This window comes from Maniola jurtina, chromosome 14 (assembly GCF_905333055.1).
Source record: "Maniola jurtina chromosome 14, ilManJurt1.1, whole genome shotgun sequence".
In the NCBI taxonomy this organism is placed as follows: Eukaryota; Metazoa; Arthropoda; class Insecta; order Lepidoptera; family Nymphalidae; genus Maniola; species Maniola jurtina.
The window spans coordinates 13,518,107-13,534,595 of NC_060042.1; the positions used below are offsets into that span (position 1 = coordinate 13,518,107).

The window sequence follows — 16,489 nt, forward strand, 5'->3', positions numbered from 1 at the left end:
GGTTTTCTCGACAGACACGCCAGACAGACAGAAGACGGACAGACAGACAGACAGACAGACACACATCAAAGAGATCTTATAAAGGTTCCGTTTTTCCTTTTGAGGTACGAAACTTTAAAAAAGCAAAATCTAGATCAAATCTTTTGGTTAAGTATTACTTCTAATGTAGGTTTCTAATAGATTTTTCTCCTTTTCACAAAAAATAGGAACCTGATGAATCAATATAACCGATTCCGCGCGCTCATTGGATCGTAAAGGCATTTGCATAGCAATGAGACGCTATTAGAGCGGTTGGGTATTGCCCACCTCAGGACGCTGGCTCCTTTACACCCCGATATTACAATTCCGATGGCATTTCGGAGGTGTGAAACGTTAAATCGCACTTTTGAATCCATCCACATCGAATATCAACGTCCTTTTACTTTTATTACGGACTATTCGAAAAACCATTTTGGCTAGTACTTAGTTCTAGCCTGAAATCTATAGGAATTAACCTTCCCATAGATTTCAGACTGAAGAGGTCCTGGGTTCGATTACCGGATAGGCTCCAAAAACGATTGGCATTCGGTTTTTCTCTCAAGAGATTTTCAGTACTTAGCCGGAGTAAGGAAGTTCTGATCTCTCTCCGATTGTGTCGTAGTTCCGTCCCATCGGGCTATGAAAGTGAGGGAATAGAAAGTGCACCAGTGTTTGCGCACACTTTTATGACGCACTAGGATATCTCTTGCGCAGATGATTATAATCTCTGTGGAGATTTACCACCATTGATTGAAATTCGGTCGGGAGAACATTATCATTAGGTTTATTCTATTGAAATCTAACATCCAGAGATGTATATTTTTGCACAATTGCCCAGAAAAAGTAGTGTAATGTTTTCAGAATGTGTATTTTGTATAGTACGCGACTGGTCCAGATGGCAACTGGGGTGGGCCGCTTCGCACGCCCGCACAGCCTCTGCGCTAACCCGGTGCGGGAGAACATGGGTGACGTGCGGGTGGGCGGGGCGTCCCCCCGCCTCATACCCCGATTGCCATCTCAACCTGTCACGTACTATAGGTATGTAAATTTCTTTATTCTATCGTAACTTCTAAAACGGCAACCCTAACCTTTTCCTGTAGCTTACGGCCTTTCCGTTTTGGAAGGACCGTAAGCTACAGAGAAAAAGTTGTCGACAAAAACTAGTAAATAACAAAATCAGCTCCCGATCACGTCACTAGTTCGTATATAAATTTTGATTAATGTTATTTCTCCCGCCCTTCCCGAGTTTCGGAGGTAGGGTTGGAAAAAATTGTTTTCTGGAGGAGATAAATATGTCTCGTGTCGGCTGGAGCGGAGACATCCATCATAATATGATTACAAGTCACCATGGTAGGGTGACGATGGGATAGGAAATGTGAGGACAGTCTTCGAATAATCAAAATAAATTATTTGTTAAAGTAAAAGGAAAGTAAAACAAAACTTGAGAGATTTGTTTTAGATTAAGTAAGAAACATCATAATCAAATTAAAGAGCAGGTGAAGATGCTGTTAAATAGACGATATGGCCAATCTTTTTGTGTACAATTGACAGTCTCAATGTATTATCTCTTCATAACGCTCCTTACAAAAAAGGATAGCACTAGATTTAAAGATCATGTGCAATAGAATGAGCCACAACGGCAATATCGTACTTAATATTGAAAACCAAATGAAAATAGAATAGAATAGACAGATTTTTATACAAATTAACTTTTACAAGTACTTTTGATTCATCAAATGCATCTATCACTATATAATATTTCGTTGAAAATGTGTTGCATAGTAGCATCTACATGCTTATTATATTTAGTCTATAAATATTAAATTATCGACCATTTATAATTTTACTAGGAAATTCCTCGCATGACAGCGTGTTTAATGTGGATCTTGGTCCTTGCTAATCGCTGACGTTCCATGCATGCATATTTAGCGTTGGGAAGGCTGGCTGTGCAATGTGCATATAGCAGGCTACACGGTGTACGGTCAGCCTCAGAATTTGAGTAGCAATTCCGCAAAACTGTGGAATCAAAAACCTGTCACAATTATGACCTTTTTCTATAAGCACGCCACACACACCTAACGCATGTGCATAACCGTGCCACGCGAATATGATCTGATCATTAAGGTGCTAAGCGACTTACGGCCTTTGACTGTAGCATACAGATTTGTGTATTTTGCGGATTATAGTAAATCAAGTTTATTGTTGCACTTTCTTTTCTATATTTTCTGTGGAAAATCTTTGAAATGAGGGTCGATATGGTTATCCTACTCATCACAAAATCTGTCTTCGACGGGGGGAAAATATAGGGTAAGTCAATGTTGATAAGGAAAAACATTGTGAGCCAGAACGACGCGGATAGGAGCTGTTTACGCGATCAGATACCAAGTTATTGATGGCTCCCTTATTGCTAGCGTTTTGCTTGTTAAATACAGATTTGTCATACCAATATTTAAGTACCAATCATCATAATATTATTATGCTAGATGATATCCACAATTTCGTCCGCGTGGATATAGGGTTTTTTAATACCGCGGGAACTCTTTGATTTTCCGGGATAAAAAGAAGCCTATGTGTTAAATCAGGGTATAGTTATCTCCATTCCAAATTTCAGGCAAATCCGTTCAGCAGTTTTTGCGTGAAAGAGTAACAAACACACACACACTCTTACACAACACACACACATAAACACACAAAATCTATACAACACAAAAATTAAATAGGCATCTTCTAAGGTAAACGCGTCCCATCTGAGGCCACATCATCACTTTCCATCAGGTGTGATTGTGGTCAAGCGCTTGCCTATAATAATGAATAAAGGAATAAAAAATTGTATATGTCATAGTTAATTTTAAACACAGCGATATGTATGGGAAGGCACTGGCCACTGAGATACGGGATCTCCTAGTTTAGGGGCCAGGGTTCAATGTAAGATTGTTTAACCAATTATATCGTTATATCGTTGATCAATAAAATATTCATTCATTCACATAAATAAAATATAGTTTACTGTCTAATAGGATAAAAACATAGGTTCGCTGTTTTTGTTTAGTGGCTCTAGTGCCTCGTGCTCTAATGTGCGATCACCAGCATTTTGCTTGTTAAAACAGGGACTTGTCAAGCGTATTATATCAGGATATTTTCCCAATGTTTCCAAGATATTTCCAGATACTACGCCAAGGGTCGCCTAATATTCGATATGTCAAATTAACAAGATACCTATCATTTTCCGAAAAAAAAATTTCTCTTGTTAGTAACAAGGTGGGACGTCCCGCACACCCACCCGCGCTAACCCGGTGCAGGTCAGCGCGTGTGACGTGCGGGTGTACGCGGCGTCCCCCCCGCTTCATACACCAGTTGCCATCTCAACCTGTCGCGTACTACAGGTATGAGGTATTGGGTTCAGTTTTGACTCCTCGTTGATTTAATGGGAAGCATGTTCGACTGTCGATGATGAAGTCCTAGGTTCTGTTCCTGGGTTGGGCCAGACATGCAAGTAGGTAGGTATTGGGGTATTTTCTATCAACAAATTCCCAGTACTAGCCCGGAGTTAGGAAGATGGCGGTGTTTCATCCCCGTGCCTCAGAGAGCACGTAAACTGTGAAGCCATATCAGTCCTGCACCTGATATCTCCATCCGATAATGAAAAGTAAACATCGAACTTCATCTCTCGCAGCACTGCAGTCCCGTTATACATCGATGCGTTCGTGACAGTTGCACGACTCATGCAACTGAGTGGAAATATCGGCAAATAAAAATCATCAAATTAATCGTAGTATGAACCCGTTATCTACGATAGCATTATCATTAAGTACCTACTTTTAATGATAAGATAATTTAGGTATAAGATCGATGATTTTCGAACCAGTGATTTTGTCGATTTAAAAGGACTTATTTTTTGAACCTACAAGATTTTGGGCACTTACTGGATTGTAAAATATTTCTTCCATGCTTTGCAAACCTGAGATTCGAAATCTTGTTTTCTTAGTCGAGTTGTATGCGGAGGGTCTCAGAACCCACCGCATTTATTATCTTCACAGGGCTCTCTCCGTCAATTACTCCATACAACCGTGGTTCCAATTTCATTTGAATATTAAGCAACCAAAGTATATGAAATTTTGCAGACATATTCTAGAAACTAATATGCCTGTGGTGTTTTAGATTTTTCTAAAAATATGTAGTTTTAAAATTATAGGGGTTCAAAGATTTGTATGTAAATTTTTAAGACCCCGTAACTTTGAAACCGAATATTTTAACAGAAATCTGGAAAACTACAGGAATAGATATTAATTTCTAGAATATGTCTGTAAAATTTCATGGACTTTGGTTGCTTAATATTCAAATGAAATTGGAACTACGTTTGTATGGAGCGAGTGACGGAGAGACCCCTCTTAAGAGAGCTCCTTTCCAGTGATTAATGGAAAGGGGTCACGACACACGATACATGACTCACGCCCCTTAGACGTGTATTCTGACAGTCGTGAGTCGTGAGTCGTAGAGACGCAGAAAGAGAACTATTATATTGAGAGAAGAATTTATTATAAAAAGTTTTCACGAAAGAAATAAATAGGTTCATTAGTTGTACCTAGTCCCTTTGTGAAACAAAATTGCAAATTGGAATATCATTTACTCAAAAAAAACTACTTAAATACTAAACTTTCAAAAGGCACTTGTAATGTTGAGAAGTTTCCAACCATTTTATGTAAAATTTATTCATTCAAAACTATAAAATGGTTGAACAGCACAAAGGTACTAACTTAAAAAGTTATTCCGTTTGATACGCCTACCAGGTAAGTTTAAATTTTGTGAAAGACTAGCTTTCGCCGGTGACTTCGTCCGTGTGACCCCTAGTACTAGCAGAGAGAACTAGAGTGAGTGAGCTCTCGATTGGATCCTGAATCGACATACTCCACAAAGATCGTCTTCTTAATAAACGCTGAAACATTATAGTAAAATTGTTTTTTTTGTCGCTTGGTATATTTTAATGTTATCAACATTTACTTAAAGACTAACTTCTGCTGCTCTAATTTTTTCTTTCGATACAATAAAATGATCCTTACCTGAAACTGAGATGATTGGCAAAAATTTTTTTAATCAGTTTCATTGATTTTTATGGACAACTCACGCTTGACTAAAATTTTGACTATGCCAAAATTGTTTTCACAAAAAAAGACCTAAAGTTTCCTGAGACAGTTTCCCTGTATCTCCTATGGTTTTGGATTTCCCCATATTGTCCCAGTTATAAAAATACAGTGTGTAGTGCGCCACCGGTTGAGATGGCAACCGGGGTGGGGACGCCCGCACAGCCCCCGCACTAACCCGCTGCGGGTGAGCGTGGGAAACGTGCGATACCTCATACTCCGAGTGAATCTCAACCTGCCGCGTACTAGGTATATTTAGTTTGATATCAATTTCGGACAGTTAACAAGGTTAGTACATCAGTGACATTGAGACGAAATGATCGTTGAAATCATAGTGACCCTGTTAACCGCGTTACTTGCGTACATTGTGTATGTGTACAAATGGGTGCATCACTATTACGACAAAAGAGGAGTGAAGTACTTGCCCGGGGTACCGATTTTTGGAAATGCTTTGAATTCCACGATTCAGAGGAGTCATATGATCGATGATTTAGATACGGTGTATCGGGCTTTCCCTGATGAAAAGTGAGTATGTTTTTTTAATCAAAAAATGTGTTTTAATTTTTTATTTATCACAAAAAAATTGTAGTTATAAATAAATAAAGAAAAAATTCCTAAGTTCAACACAAAAATAATATAAATAATTTAAAATATTTGATAATCTAATTTATATAAAGTCGAGATAACACAAAAATTGCTGGCATAAATAATATTATCTATACTGCACTCGCGCAGAATAATTCAAGGGCGTCAGTTCATCGGCCCGTACACAGTACATTCATCATTAAGTAACCCATCGCCGGCCCACTACTAAGCACGGTCTCCTCTCAGAATCTCAGAAGGCCTTGGCCATAGATTAACACGCTAGCCAAGTGCAGATTGGCTCTATAAGAACGTTATGGAATACTCTCAGTCAGACATGCAGGTTTCCCCGCAATATTTTCCTTAGCCGTACAGCAAGTGATATTATTAATTGCTTATACCATAGATATAGCTTTGAAAATATAAAGGTGCGTGCCCGGGATTGATCATAGTATATTACATAAAAAATATTCTTTTAATTTCGTTCGCTTGCTCATCGCTTGTAATTTACGTAGATATTCCGACTGCGCAGTTCATTCAATTAAGACATCCTCCGCTCGGTCATTTTCATACATCAGTCATCAGTGGTACCGATTTTTGAAAATATTTTGAAATCTACGTTTCTGAGAAAGCATTTAGTTGATGATTTGGATACGTTGTATCGAGCTTTCCCAGATGAGAAATTTTTCAATGATTCGAAAATTTCGGCTTGAACTTTATTTGTTTCGCCAGAATACCACACAAGACATGACAAGATTACAAATTATTAATACATACTTAGTTCTGACACTTTTGTGTTTTTAGCCCGTGCGTGTAACGATGTTTTTTTTTATCAAAACACAAAAACAAAATGAGAAAAATCAAAACACAAAAAAAAAACAAATGTTGTCATGCCCATTGAAAAGCAATGATGAAGTCGAAGTTCAGAACGCACTTGCCTAAAAGACTAAAAGTTTCTATTATTGTAAAGTACCTAGATAGACACCTAGTTTTTTATACTAAGTATTGAATATATTATGTTTAGGTATGTAGGCTATATAGAAGGCACGGCTCCGATTCTCCTGATCCGGGACCGGGAGCTGATGAAATCCATCACGATCAAGGATTTCGATCACTTCGTCGACCACAAGGAATTCTTTTCTGAGGAGATTGAGCCATTGTTTGGAGGCAGCTTGCTTATGATGAAAGGTACAGAGTTCATGATGGCTTATGGCCGAAACTAATAATAATCTATCTTTAATCCGTCGATAAGTTACTGTCTCAATTTCTGCATCGTATTCCTCATTGTTTAGGGTCGTCACCACTTCACATTAATTACACAATGGAAGAAGTTTTCTTATATGGGTAATAATGCGGTAGGTTCCTAGATTTTACGTTTAGTTGCTTTACCTAGTTGAGAATTGAGATTCTTGTAACAACAAGGCCTTTCCATAAATTCGTTATTTGCATATATTTCCAAAGATTGTGGGAAAAGGATGGACAAATAAAATTGGGCGTATCAGCTAGTTAATTATAATTTATTTTCAAGAGTGTTTCTTTAACATAAAAATAATATTTTTTAGGCGAAAGATGGCATGACATGCGCAGCACCCTGAGCCCTGCCTTCACCGGCTCCAAGATGAAGAAGATGCTGCCGTTCATGACGGAGATCAGCACCAACATCGTCAACCACTTGAAAGGTAAGATGGCACGACATGCGCACCTCTCTGAGTCTTGCAGTGCGCTCCATCTTAGGCTGCATCATCACTTGCCAGCAGATCTAATTGCAGCCAAGCCCTAGTCTATAAATTTTTCAGTCCGCTCCTTTAACCGTTGAACTATAGAGAGTCTAAATCTATCTGGTTGTCCATAGGTCGTATCGGCGAAGATATTAACGTCGAAGACTTTATACGTCGCTACACGAGTGACGTGATCGCATCCACCGCCTTCGGACTGCAGGTGGACTCGGTGCGGGACAAGGACAACGAGTTTTACAAGACTGGCCAGCAACTGTCCAAGTTCACCGGCTGGCAGCATTTCATGTTCTTCTTTACTACTTTTTTCCCTTACTTATCTAAGGTGAACTACAGAAAAACTGGTCCATAATATAATGCCATACTGATATCTATCGCAAATTCGAAAGTTTGTCTGTCTGTCTATATGTCTACTAGCATTTTATGGCCTATCCGTTTAGCCAATTTTGACTTTTGGTATAGGCAAAGCTTGCATCCCGGGGATTGATAAAAACTAAACTATTTTTTTCTTGTCTTCGTCGCTTGAAAATGTTTATTACCCTTCAAGTCCCGCTTCAAGTTTAGAAAACCGGCCAAGTGCGAGTCAGACTCGCGCACCGAGGGTTCCGTACTCGCGTATTTTTTCCGACATTTTACACGATAAATCAAAAACTCTTACGCCTAAAAATAAATAAATAAACTGTTTTAGAATGTAAAGGTAAAGTTCTTTCATATGATACCCCACTTGGTATAGTTCTCTAACTTTGACAATTGAAACACATTTTACTTGTGCTACAAGACCTACCTACCTGCCAAACGTGATTCTAGGTCAACGGAAAGTACTCCATAGGTTTTCTTGATAGACACGACAGACGGACAGACGGACAGTCAGACAGACGGACACCAAAGTGATCCTATAAGTTCCGTTTTTGCTTGTGAGGCACGGAACTCCGAACTCTACGGGAGATGAGCGACCTTCGGAAGTCGCTGCTCCGTTGCTTTCTTGCGGCCACAAACATGCTTTCGCATTTATCTTTCAGAAACTTGGCGCTAGAATCATTCCGGCCCAAACAATGGAATTCTTCAACCACCTGGTGTTGAGTACGATGGAGCACAGGGAGAAGAATAACATTGAGAGACCCGATATGATACAGTTGCTCATGGAGGCTTCTAAAGGTGAGTTTGTTTTTAAACGGAACCCTATTAATGTCACTCTGATAAATCTGTCTGTCACCTAAAATTTTGGTAGAACGTTAACCCAAAACCAAATATTGAATAAGAAATTCACTTAAATTACTATTTTTCAGAAGGGCACACATGAAAAAGGAGCCGCAAAAAAATTATTACTTTAGCATATGGGGTATGGGGTATTGTTGTTTAGAGTATAGTTTGAGTAGAGTACGAGTAAATTTTTGTTTTTTTTTATCTAAAAAATAAGGAAATAGGGGGCCGTCCAAGTTGACAGTTTTAAACCATTTTTGTGATGGGGCCTATCACAAAAACTGAACTAATTAGGAATATGAAATTTCGGTGTACTATGTATCATACTGTATTTAAACAACAAATACTAAAAGCAACAATTTATAAAATAGTTTGTAAGCGACCAAAACAAACGAACAGTTTTGAGTTTTTGTTATATGGTTTAATGCGATGTTCTAGCTCGGAAAAGAAATATTTCATACACCTATAACATGATTTTCATAATTATGTACGGAACCCTAAAAGAGCGAGGCCCGACTCGCACTATTGTGAAGTTTTGTTTTATTTACAGGTGCAATAAAAGATGATAATGATGCAAGCGACAATATGTCGCCCACCGATGACACGTTCAAACCAAAAGCAGTCCAAAGACGTAAGTTAAACGTACAGCGTGTTTTATTAACTCACTTTCAAGCGAAATGCCCTAAAAAGTTGTTAAAATTGAGTCCAATGTTCATAATTTTGGTTAAATAAATCAGAACGCAAAAAAAATCACTTTCAACTTTCAAACCGCATATTTTTACGTTACTTTTTTCAGAGTGGACTCAAACTGAGCTGGTGGGTCAAGTTTTCATCTTCTTCGTAGCCGGCTACGAGAGTTCTGCTACAGCCCTGGTAATGTGCGTGCACGAGCTGACCATCAACCCCGATGTCCAGGAGACATTGTACCAGGAGATCAGGATCTTCAAGGAGAAGCACGGGGAATTGACTTACGACAACCTCGCTGCTTTGAAATACTTGGACAGCGTGTTATGCGGTGAGCATTTTTTGAGATTTTTGAATGAAAAGTTCATTCCAGATAATGAATTTTGACCTACAGCTATCGAGTAATTTTACAAAATAAAGAACTGGCCTAAAATTCGTAGACAGCTAGTGAAACCTTGAGATCTATACGCATGATATCCGTTTGAATAAAATAAGGGCATTGTACAACCGCTGACGATTAGCGAGAAATGAGTTGATTCTTTTGTGAATTCCAGAAACGCAAAGAAAGTGGGCATTCGCTCTTTTCATGGACAGGGTTTGCACTAAGCCCTATGAGTTACCCCCGCCGAGGGAAGGCGGCAAGCCAGTGCAAGTAAGTTACCCTAAGAGGTCCATTAGAGATGCCATTTTAAATACCACCTCCTACCTGTGGTCTTATGAGTGGGAGTTTTCAGGTTCGATTCCTTCGAACCCAGATTTCTTAAAAATCCTTTGGAAACTTTTCAATTTCCCGGGATAAAAAGTACTAAGCTATGTCGGTCTCCATGATGCAAGCTATCTCTGTACCGAATTTCATAAAAATCGGTTAAAAGGATGGGCCTTTGAGAATCCCATGGGAAGTCTTCGATTTTCCGGGTTAGAAAGTAGCTTATATGTCCTTCCCTGAGATGTAAACTAACTCATTATCTCATCAAAATCGGTTAAACGGGTGGACTGTGAAAAACTAGCAGATAGACAGACAACACACTTTTGCATTTATCTATACTAATATTATAAAGAGGAAACCTTTGTATTTTTGTATGTTTGTATTGAATAGGCTCAAAAACTACTGGACCGATGTCAAAATTTCTTTTACCATTACTTAGAGGGATTCTTCCGAATCCGTATAGGCTATATTTTATCCCGGAAAATAGAAAATATAAATGTCCACCCGTGCGAAGCCGGGGCGCGTCGCGAGTAATAAATAATATTATAAGTATGGATGATCCATAATTGGATCTTATTATCTATATTATTTACGTAATTAAATCAGAAATGAGGAGATCCGTAGGGGAACTAGAGTAACCGACATAGCTGTGTAGAAGTCTCTACAAGAAACCTATGCCCAGCAGTCTATTGGTTAATAATGATGATGATGATAATGATTATTACTATTTATAGTTGAATAAAGGCGATGTAGTCTACAACGTAGTCAACTCCGTCCACATGGACCCGCAATACCACCCCAACCCTACCAAGTTTGACCCGGACAGGTTCTCTGAAGAGAACAAGCACAACATCAAACCCTTCACCTATATGCCCTTTGGCATGGGACCTAGGAATTGCATTGGTAAGAGTTCTTATTACAAGCATAATTTATCAGGATTTCCAGGTTTAACCTTAGTTCTAAACCACGAGGTTAGCTAGGTTTATTCATATCGGTATCCAGGAAAAATTACACCAGGGAATCAGACACTCCAAGGAGGAAAACAGTTAAGAATCTTCCATTCTATCTTCTCCTCAGTTGAATAATTTACAACCTGGTGAACTCCATCGCCTTGGATCCGGTTAACTATCCCAACCTAACTGACAAAGTAACGCCGCACTGCCAGCATTCTATGCAACGTAGTATTAAATCAAATCCGATGTATTTCCTGGGAAGCCATGTCTCCTAATGTCTGTTTCCCTGAATCTTGTCACTGATCAACAATAAAAAATATCCCTACTTTGCAGCGTCCAGATTCGCCCTTATGGAGCTGAAAGTTTTGATATACGACCTCGTGCTGAACTTCAAGTTAGTGAAGTGTGCGAAGACCATGGACCCCATCGAGCTGAAGCCGCACCCCTTTAACATTCAACCCAAGAACGGATCTTGGATTCGGTTGGAACCTAGGATTGGTGTTGCCGATCGATAGTTGACCATCAATAAAATTGTATATCTATAACCTGTACAAAGCCCATGACAAATCAATAATATTCTCCAAAAAAAAGGATGCGGACAAAGTCCTGGGCGATAAGAATAAAAATAAAAATTATAAAGCCACAAGTTTTTTTTTCAAGTTCCTTAATCCAAGCTTTAATAGTTCGGGTTATAAACGGTTCAATCAATGGGAAGGTTCAATAGGAACTGCCAGGATTCGAACCCTGATAAGACCACAGCCTCACCACTGCGCGAGGCAGGTCATCATAATGGAAAGGAGTCAGGATTCACGACCTTCAGAATACAAGAGCGAGAGAAAACTATTTGCGAATTTATAAAAAGATTTAACAAAAGAAATAAATATTTATTTGCTGGAGGTCTAGTCCCTTTGTGAAACATAATTGCAAATTGGAAATAGAATTTTGCATAATGTGTTACAAAAGATGGTAGTATATTAATAAGTACAATAATATCATTTACTCTTAAACCACTTTTAACTTAACCGATTCTTAGGTATAAGTACGTTTATAAGTTTATGTTAATATAATGATTACATATATTATAATTTATTAGCTTCACCAATAGGCTACATTGTAATCTTAGTAGAGTACCTGAGGTTACCAATTAGTACTGTCAGAACTTTACGATCAAGAAAAATTAAAACGAGACAAAATACCAGCGATATAACGTTGTCTCATTTTAATTAACCCCCGACACAAAAACTGGGGTCTCATAAGTTTGACGTGTGTATCTGTGTATCTGTCTGTGGCATCGTAGCTCCTAAACTAATGAACCAATTTTAATTTAGTTTTTTTGATTGAAAGGTGGCTTGATCGAAAGTGTTCTTAGCTATAATCCAAGAAAATCGGTTCAGCCGTATGAAAGTTATCAGCTCTTTTCTAGTTACTGTAATCTTCATTTGTCGGGGGTGTTATAAATTTTTAATTTACACTTGTAGTGTATTATGTTTGAGTAAAGTCAAAGTACACTCTTGACTCTAAAGACCTGAGCCTGACTGAGCTAATAAAACTACAACCGCTTAAGATAGTAACTCCTAACAGTACTTTATATTCGCAATGCTTTCCTGTGAACCCTCTGTACTCTTTATACCTACTTTATAGTCTGTGATCTATAATGCAAGCGCGGATAAAGCTGCAAGAATACCTGCACAAAGTATATGGAGCTAAGTATAAGGATCTTACATTACAAAGTGAGTGTAGTGTGGTCTATTAATATTATATGAGTTTAAGAGCCCGCTTCATCGAAGCGATTACTCGTTGGCGGGTGGAACCTAAAATAGTGCTGTTTCCACAGAATATTGTGGAAACAATTATATTTGTGTGTCACCCTTTCCCTCTAACTGCAGTCTGCACCTCACCACGAGAGAGGTCAGGTAAATGAATTTTGCTTAAGACTTAAAAAAAATAGTCAAAAACGGTAAAGTCATAATTTCTAATCGACGTTTGAAATTCCGCAATATTTTTGGCAAAAGAAAACATTTTTTACACAAATTACTAGTTTTTAGGGTTCTGTATCCAAAGAGTAAAACGGAGTCCTATTAAAGTCACTTTGCTGTCTGTTTAGGTATCTGTCTGTCTGTCCGTGTGTCACGGGTCTCTAACTCGTTGACGATATGAGTTACAAATCTGAAAGATGCTTAATGTCGCAGTAAAATGGCGATATCAGGGATTTCGTAAATTGCCTAGAAAAATTAAAACGAGACAAAATACCAGCGATATAACGTTGTCTCATTTTAATTAACCCCCGACACAAAAACAGGGGTCTCATAAGTTTGACGTGTGTATCTGTGTAATATCACAAAATTCCGAAACAAGCCGAATACACCGATCGATTACTTTATCATATTAAATTCTTACTTTATTGTATAAATCTATTGAATTGAAGTAAGTTTAGTGAATAGACCTATTATTTAACTGAGACGATTCTGAAATCCTGAAGTAGATACGAAAGTATCGATTTTTTAAATCTTATGAAATACTTTATGAAATTGATGATCATTTCAGAGCAGTTTTGATAGTGATAAGTAAAACGTTAAACTATGATAATGTAAACGTATCACGCATTGTGATGGTACGCTGTGATCGTCTATACTAGTGGTTAAGATTAGGCATTATGAAGAGATAAAATAAGAAATAAACTCAGCTGAATTATAGAAACACCTAGGTATTTAAGTCATGAGTTATTTACAAGTAATTAATTGGTACAGTACGTTGGGTGAACACGTAGACTTCTCGACCAGCTAACAGGTTTACACGGATTGAATTATAAAAAATTAATGTAAAATTTCAACTCCTCAAAATAAATATAATGAGTGGAGAGATTTGTTAATTTAGAACGTCCTGTTAGTGTGGAAAATCAGTTTATACGTGTATTTGCCTTATTTAGGCCATCGGTTTGAGACCAACCGGCATTCCTCAAGCACGGGGGGAGCCCTACACTGAAATCTCAGTCTTTTAGCATTGTTATCGGGGCACAGCACTTGGACTCTCCTATTTCGCTGCGAAGCGTTTTCAATTTGCCTAGGTACGGAAACCTAGGTTCCTTTCAATGAGCTCTGGGCTCGCCCCAAAACCATGGTATTTTTGTATATTTATATATTTGTTTGATTGATTGTCAATAAATTGGCCAATTTATTAGTTCGGAGAGTCCAGCTGTATAAAGACATGACGTGTTTGCTTTGTGCCGGAATCTCGCTGCTGGTACGTCACCAATCAACCATGTACCATATAATATCAAGCAAAGGAATTACAAAGTACAGCAAAACTAGTATTTTTATCTATTCAAAAACTCGGTGATTCACAAATTCAGCTGGCGTCGGTTTTAACAGATAATGTTACCTAAAATGCTGTTTGGGAAAGATCGGTACACAATAAAAAAAAAGGTACCTACCTGCCTCGCCATCTGCCCTCTGGAGGCAGCGTGTACTCCATTGTCTCGTTCAGGGTAAGTAGATGAAATTTAGCTATGACTCGAAAGTAAAAGGTCCCTTTGTCTTTAGCCTGAGATTCGAACCCAGCCAATATTATCTTTAGTAGTGGAGAGCATTCTTGGTAAATTAGGTACTAATCGTTTTGTGAAAATAAAAGTATAAGGAAAAACCATCGTGAGAATTTCACATCCCTAGAGTTCTCTCAAATGTTCTAGTTCATTCATAACCATATAAAAGATTGATCATGATGATGATAATGATGCTTCGTCCTAACTTTTGTGATCAACTTCCACTAAATGACGTTATTTTATTTACTCAATTTCAATACTAATTTCAATGTAAGATGGAAGAAATTTGTATTTCTTAGTTCCATAGTAAGTACTTTTATTTAGGTATGTATTAGAGAGAGAAAGTCAATATTGAAGGTTATCAAATTAAATATGCACACATGTGACTTAAGTTTGAGGTATATCAAAAAAATCAAATGAACCATAACTAATAAATCTTTAACTTGAATCTCCTTCCAATATTCACTACTTCATATAGGTATAATTAAATATAGCAATAAAAGAGGAAAATAATATTCATATAATTTATTACTGGTGAATAGATTTTCTACTACTCACTCAGTTTAAAACCAAATAAAGAAGAGAAACTGAATTTATTATTTAGACTGGGAATTAAGTAACTTTATTACATTAATTAATTCCTGGCCGAATATTTGCTTCCTAAGCCATACTAATTATTGAAAGGGGAAAAGCAATATTCAAACGAAAAAACCCTTTCGGCTTTATGTACATCATTTTATCTAAAATACACACATGCCCACATAATTAATAGAGATATTATCTACAATTCTTACTTCTATAATAAAGTAAATTTTAAGGACACACATTACACAGTTTTATACAATCAATCTAGATATATTCAGATCCCAGCTCCACAGTTAATTATTTCGTCTCATTTAAACACTTTGGTTTAAGTAGTTTAATTTTATGTTCAAACGTGGAGTTAACTCATTGTGCGGTCTAGAGTATAGATACGATTTTTATAGCCTCGTATTCATAATTTAAAGATTATATAAATCATTATAGCACCAAACAAAATATCCAGGACCACCTCTGTTGATGTCCGGTTGTGGATCTCCGATTTACGTCATATAAAATACAAAGTGTGTAATGCATTATCTGGATTCATTTCTAATTAAATCAATCAATTAATTTAATTAACTAGGATTGTGGAGCTGATTTCAAAATAATCTAGTCAAAATAATACAAGATATAATACGTCACCCAATATCAGCTTCTGTCGGTTCAAACACACACTGATTAATTAAGATTTTACACTATCAAATTTTACTAGTTACTAATTTTAACAATACTAAAATTATTATTTCAATTTTACAATTTTTCTTTTCTCAAAACCTTTAATTTTGAATATCGAAATTGATGTCGAAATAATCTCGAATAGAATGATGAGTCTCGAAGGCTGAAGGCCGAATGAATTCCTCTCGACCACTGTCCTTTCTCCTATATCGTTTCTCCCTCTACTCCCTCCATCCTGTAACAGAAACACCCAGCGAAAGCATTCTGATATCTCATTGGCTCGCCTCCCGCGCATCTGAACTTTTATTGGTAAAAAGAAGAATTGACGTTTCCATGACCCGTCACATTTGACACACCTCGATTTCCCTGAATGGTCCGATTTTTGGCTCCACACTCGTTATTTTGTTCCCATGCTTATTATTTTTTTTTTTCACGCATCTGTTCGCAGTAAAATAACATTATTTATTATACTTCTAAGATTTCTAAGTTAAAATTGACGGCTTTGTCAGATTTATGACCGACCCTAACGCAATTTAGCTTTAGAGCAATTTCTTTTTTAAATACTTAGGAACTTAAACTAATTTATTTGTTTGTTTATGGGTGGACTCAAAGAAACTTAGTTCCAAGACGTATTTCTCAGTATTTAATTTATTTCATTTTTATTTTTTTGTTCTACCATT

At 37.3% G+C, this 16,489-nt stretch overlaps 1 protein-coding gene across 3 annotated transcripts in view; it reads left to right on the forward strand.

Moving 5' to 3' along the window:
- The first annotated feature begins 5,436 nt into the window (after nt 1-5,436).
- LOC123871696 (probable cytochrome P450 9f2) overlaps nt 5,437-16,489 on the forward strand; it is a 33,799-nt gene continuing 22,746 nt past the window's right edge. The window contains exons 1-10 of one of the 3 annotated variants that reach the window (XM_045915609.1): nt 5,437-5,681; nt 6,763-6,926; nt 7,301-7,417; nt 7,591-7,796; nt 8,491-8,626; nt 9,222-9,302; nt 9,468-9,686; nt 9,910-10,007; nt 10,796-10,964; nt 11,348-11,529. In XM_045915609.1, the coding sequence (XP_045771565.1) occupies nt 5,473-5,681; nt 6,763-6,926; nt 7,301-7,417; nt 7,591-7,796; nt 8,491-8,626; nt 9,222-9,302; nt 9,468-9,686; nt 9,910-10,007; nt 10,796-10,964; nt 11,348-11,529 (1,581 nt within the window). In that variant the 5' untranslated portion in view covers nt 5,437-5,472. Of the gene's footprint in view, nt 5,682-6,341; nt 6,421-6,746; nt 6,927-7,300; nt 7,418-7,590; nt 7,797-8,490; nt 8,627-9,221; nt 9,303-9,467; nt 9,687-9,909; nt 10,008-10,795; nt 10,965-11,347; nt 11,530-16,489 lie in introns of those variants that run through there. The other 2 variants (XM_045915610.1, XM_045915611.1) reach the window with 2 other exon arrangements.